The sequence below is a fragment of the Nelumbo nucifera genome, chromosome 3 (genome assembly GCF_055504915.1).
Source record: "Nelumbo nucifera cultivar China Antique chromosome 3, China Antique-T2T, whole genome shotgun sequence".
Taxonomy (NCBI): Eukaryota; Viridiplantae; Streptophyta; class Magnoliopsida; order Proteales; family Nelumbonaceae; genus Nelumbo; species Nelumbo nucifera.
This window is the reverse complement of record NC_142651.1, coordinates 1,093,440-1,099,465: the sequence shown is the minus strand read 5'-3', so window position 1 is coordinate 1,099,465 and position 6,026 is coordinate 1,093,440. Positions and strand designations below refer to the sequence as shown.

Here is a 6,026-nt window from a genome sequence, read left to right as displayed (position 1 = left end):
AACGAGAAATTAAGAGGATGAGAAGAGAGAATGAGAGGAGAAAGAGAAAATAATAGAATAAATTTTCGAAGGAAGGATTTCATAAAAGAAGAGGATGCTTAATCTGTCGCTCCCCTCTTTCTATTTATATTAATTATGAAGTAAGCATAAGACTGCTTACATGGCAAAATTAAAATCCTAATAAAAGACAACAATTAAAGTCCTAATAAAAGACTAACAAATAATTGTGGACTGACACTTAAATAACTAGTAGTTGTATACGAGTGCAATAGAAAGAGGTGGGGACCACATCAGTGGTTTATACAATTAACAATAACTTTGAATACTTTTAGTTAATTAACAACAATTTTTGATTATTAATTTAATATTAATCAATAGTAAATAAAATTATTAAATCTTTTAGATTTTCCATGCATCACTCGGGTCCCCGCTAGTATAATGTTATAACACATATTTCTTTCAAATTTGTATTGATTGGATCAAAACACAACATTTGCACAACACTACTGTACCAAACACCCCATATTGATTATTGTGATAGAGAAAGATTTCAATATATAAATTCCCAATTTTGGGTTAAAACTTTGGACAAAAAGTTCATTACCAATATACTATAGAAATGTATCGGGAAAATTTATGATGCGGGAAAAATATGGCACTGGATTAGTTTTGACCAATCAAAACCCACCCGTGAATTTCGATGAACAACACATAATTGGTTACCACATTTATGACATAAGTTGATTGTTCAATTTGTTGAAAGGATAGCAAAGTCAACAACTCAACGTATGTAAGTCAAGACCTCATTATAGACTCCTATATGCTAGAATTAGAAACACATACAACGGCTACCAATGTGTACCAATAAGCATAACCATGGTCTATTTCTATAGTCTATTTGGTTTAAACTCGAATGGGAATGAAATTTGGAATCATCAGGATTCATTTCCAATGGAGGGGCAGGGAATGGCTATTTCCTTAAATGGGGGAATGCAAATCCAGCAGAAATAGGAATGAGATTCTGATTCCGCCCAACCAAACAGTTGGAATTGGAATAGCCCATACCGATCCCAATTCCAGACTTCTATTCTATGCAAACCAAATGGGGCCTAAGGGTTCGTTTAGTTCACAATTGGAATTGGAATTGAAATCCTACAGAATCAGAATGGTCCATTCTCATAGTTTATTTGGTTCAGACAAGAATGAAAATGAAATATGGAATTAGCAGGAATGAGATTTCATTCCCAAGAGAGGGGCATGGAATAGCCATTCCCTCAAATGGGGGAATGACATTCCAGCAGGAATGGGAATGTGATTCTAATTCCACCCAACTAGACAGTTGGAATCAGAAATAGAAATAACCCATCTCAATTCTGATTCCATACCCCTATTCCCATGAACCAAACGGATCCTAAAATAAGATAGAATAGGCCAGGCCTAAGCATGAAGTTTTCACAAGGGTTGGGCCTGGGTTGACCTTCAACCCGGACCCAGTCGTAGCCCTAAGATTGAGCTCTAGGCAATAGCGCCATTGGAGGGATGTAATTGGTAATAAATATAGAACTCAAGATATGACCGGAAAAGCACCCACTTCCACTGCCCTAAGATTGAACTCTAGGCATTAGCGCCATTGGAGGGATGTAATTGGTAATAAATATAGAGCTTAAGTATGATCGGAAAAGCATCCACTTCCACTGCCCTAGAACTTTCATAAGATACCGAACGAAAGGCCAAGATCTACAACTTATTCATCCAATGGCTAACTATTATTTGACTCTTCCTTATAAGTACCATGTTTATTTCGGTCTCTTCTCCCATTTTGCTAGCTGCCACAGCTCGCGCATTCGGAGGCTTATCTAGGGTTTCGGGTTCTTCTAGGGTCTCCGCCAAAATGGTGAGTTCGATCTGATCTGTTTTAGTTTCCTTTCTTTGTTTGTTAAGATCTTGTATGTTTGGTTCTGGGTTCCGTTTATTTTTTACAAATCGTTGGTCGTTCTATATTCTCTACATCTGTGTTGTCAATTTGTTTTATAGTTTTCTATATTATTTTTTTTACCTTAGATTTTTGTTAGTTTTAACCTTTTAAGAGGGATTTTCCTGGTCTTAGGTTCTTCCGAACGATATTGATTTGCTCAACCCTCCGGCCGAGCTTGAGAAGAGGAGGCACAAACTCAAGCGTCTTGTGCAATCACCGAATTCATTCTTTATGGTAATCATGCATATCTAAAGTCGTATCTTACCTGAAATTGATGTCTATTTTTTATGCATTTTTCGTGTGTTTATATAAGATTTCAATTTTTTTTGTTCCTCCAGTCTATTGGTTTCCGGGTTGATTTCTTTCATCTTTTATTTTAATCATTTGAGCTATCTGCGCTCTAATTGGTCATCTTCTTAATGCAGGACGTGAAGTGCCAAGGCTGTTTCAACATGTGAGTTCTGTCATTTGTCATCCGTTTTCTCTCTTCGTTTTGTTCGTTTCATTTTATTATTGGTTGGCTTGTTTGTTGTCCAATTTATGGGTGTATTGTGAGTGCAGAACTACTGTCTTCAGCCACTCGCAAACCGTTGTGGTGTGTGGGAACTGCCAGACGGTATTATGTCAGCCTACGGGAGGACGTGCTAGACTTACCGAGGGATGCTCCTTCAGGAGGAAGGGGGACTGAGTGGTGATCACTAAATGTTGTTAGAATTCGTATTGGCTTAGTGTTGGAAAATGAGGCGGTTTTGGTTTTGTTTCTAAGATATAATTTTGTTAGGAGAACATTTGTGACTGAGATTACTACCGACTGATAGTTTCTCTACTTTATGAAATTTGATTTTATTTGGAACTACTGTTAATATATTTTTGTCATTACTCCATTCATCTTTAATTGCCTCTTCGCTTATGGTATGCTATTTTTTTTTGCATAATTTGTGTCCTCGACGTTTTTTCTGTTGAGTTTCTTTGAATATTGATCTTTTACTGCAACTTCTGTATCCGTAAAAAATATAACTTCATTTTCTGTTGTGGTTTTGTTCATCAATGTTTGCCTCTATGGGAAACGGTGGTTTATATTATGTACGTTCTCTATCAGCCCTCAATGTAAAGAATATATGAAAACTTGATCCAAAAATACGGAAACACAACTATTAGATTTCTCCCATGAACTGTTCTGTTAATGTGTTATTATCTCATCCTTTTGTGTAAGACTGAGATTCAAAATTAGATTGCTTTCCCCTTTCTGGTCCATCATCTCTACTTTGATTCTGGGATCCAATAAGCTAGTTGAAATTATTTCATTTTTCTGGTGTCCAGAGTTTAGTTTGCTTTTCCTTGTTTGATCCTTGACTTAATGCATCCTGGTTTGCCTTGCAATAAGGTTGTACTTAGATCATGGTTAGTTCTCTAGTTTTATATTCCATTCAGCATGTATATTAATTGAAAAAATAGCAATTATCTTTATTAAGAACATTAATTCATCTAAAAATGTGTCAAATCATCACATCTAAAAGATGAAAATATTTTAAATATATTAATTCTATTTTTTCACAAATAATACTACTATAATAAGGATTTAATAGAGAAAGTTTATATCATAGCAGGTAAAGAAGGTTAACTTGTATGATAAATATTCGACATGGAAAGTAAAATAGAAAAACAACGATGGAGTTTCTGTTTTATGTAACAAGAGAGAATATAAAAACTGTACCTTTTATAATTCTTTTCTTTCTTTTTCTCTCCTCAAAACCTCTTGATCTTTAAATTTCAATATAAAAATTAAAACAAAGTGTATATATATGTATACACCTTGAACCTTGTTAGTTACTAAGTTGCTTGAGTTCAAGGTGATTTCATAGAATTTGGCTCAGTTCTCAACCATTCAAAATATAATTTGATAAGATCGATCCCTTTTCCTAGTTTTTGTGCAAAGATTATGCATAAAGGCAGATGGTTTGCTGCATATTGAAATCTCGGTCAGAACCGGATCCTCGAATGATTCTTTTTGGCATCAACTATGTGTTATCTGTGGTTGATGATTTGAGTCGTTCTTTCCTTGACCTGCGTCTGTATGCCGTGCTCTTTTGCAAGCTATTGGCTATCATGGGATCTAGTCAATGTATTGGTTGATCCTTGTAGCTGGCTTTAGGCAGTCATTGACTCGTTGATTATGTTTAGGAGAGCCTTGTTCTTTGTTTTTTCTATAATTAGTGTAGCCGTTACAAGACCCCAAATTGCTGGTGGACAGGCATTGGTTGGGTAATGACCTTTAATGTTGTTTGGAAGGAGTACAAATAGTACAGATATAATTTTGATTGATTGTGCTACATTTGGAAGGAGTACAAATACAAATATGTAGAGTGCAAAACCTTTTATAATTTTATTATGTATTATGTATTTGTAGTGTATATATATATATATATAAGATATTTGTATTTGTACTCCTTTCAAGGTTCAGTTTGGAAAAAGTATTAATACAATTGTGGAGTGCAAATCCTTGTCTTTTGTATTATTTTTATTGTTAATCCTTGTATTTACACTGTACATATATATATATATATATATGTATTTGTACCCTTTCCAAACTGAGCCTAATGTATGCTATTATATGTATCTGGTTGCAGAGGCGTAAGAGCTTCAAAATTTGGTAGCTTTTACTTGATACTTGAAACACATTAGTGACTCAGTGACTCGGTAATACTTGATGCATCTGGTAGTCTGCTAGTGTAAAATATGTATCAAACTTATGATAGGCTGCTAGTGTAAAATATGTATCAAACTTATGATAAACTTGATTTCTAAGATTTGAACTAATGAAGCATTCCTGGTTATGTTTATGCTCGGGATCGAATTGAAACACATTAGTGACTCAGTGACTTGGTAATGCTTTATGTATCTGGTAGGCTGCTAGTGTAAATTATGTATCAAACTCGTGATAAACTTGATTTCTAAGATTTGAACTAATGAAGCATTCCTGGTTATGTTTATGCTCGGGATCGAATTGAAACACATTAGTGACTCAGTGACTTGGTAATACTTTATGTATCTGGTAGGCTGCTAGTGTAAAATATGTATCAAACTTATGATAAACTTTATTTCGAAGATTTGAACTAATGAAGATTCCTGGTTATATTTATGCTCGGGATCGAATCCTTAATTAACTCGTCATTCTATCACAGGATTTATTATGAGGGCTGAGGTGGTTCTATGTTTATTTGTTTTTTTGGTGAGAGTTCTATGTTTGTTTCTGGATCTTTCTCTCCCCGACTGGCTTTTAAATTTCTCCCAAAAAAACGCTACCTGTATCTGTCTATCTGAAATCTAGTGTGCTAAAGAGGTTTTCCTGATGTGATGTAGTAACATGTTTGGACTTCAGACATTGGAGTGGGGTCTTTCTGATCCGGAACTGGGAAGTAATTTGTAGTAACGAGATTTCCTGAAAACAAAAACTGGGCCAGCGCCCTGTTTTCTGATTTATCGGTGGATGCCTTGCTCCCAAGAGTGATGGCATGGTTTTGCTTTCAGGAGATTCGAGAAGTTGATTCTTGAAGTATGATCCAATCCAAACCTAGAGCGATAGTGAAAGTTTGAATGTGCAGTTTTCATGTCCTTTTGTTGGGAGTTGGGTGGGGTGGGGTGGGGGGCTTTATCTATGCGCATAGGCCACGAAAAATGCATTTTCCCTTGCATAAATAGTTGGGTCACTTCTCTTGGCAAGTATTACAACACTGTTGGAACACAAAACTCAAGAATAAGGTCGTAACAGAGGAAAACACTTCTTAACAAAAGAAATGTTAGAACTCCACACCGTTTAAATATATTTACCTGCATAAAAATGTTCGTGAAAAGAATGACTTTGATTACCTAAAGAAAAAAAAATCAAGATTCAAGACTTAAATCCCCTCTTAACTCCCTCATGTATGTACCCAACCTCTGCTGCGTGTAGCCACTTTGGCTTGATAGGAGCATAGGAATATTGATAGGAGTAGGCCCTTTTCTTTTTCTGTAATTCTATTTTCTATAACGTGTAGGGTGTAGGGAGACGCTG

The 6,026-nt window shown here is 35.4% G+C and overlaps 1 protein-coding gene across 1 annotated transcript; it reads left to right on the top strand.

Moving 5' to 3' along the window:
* The first annotated feature begins 1,737 nt into the window (after window positions 1-1,737).
* LOC104592719 (small ribosomal subunit protein eS27y) lies at window positions 1,738-2,870 on the top strand. Its single transcript, XM_010252177.3, has 4 exons — window positions 1,738-1,894; window positions 2,108-2,209; window positions 2,401-2,429; window positions 2,537-2,870. The coding sequence occupies exons 1-4, from the start codon at window positions 1,793-1,795 to the stop codon at window positions 2,661-2,663; spliced, it is 360 nt and encodes a 119-aa protein (XP_010250479.1). The 5' UTR covers window positions 1,738-1,792; the 3' UTR covers window positions 2,664-2,870.
* The last annotated feature ends 3,156 nt before the right edge of the window (window positions 2,871-6,026 follow it).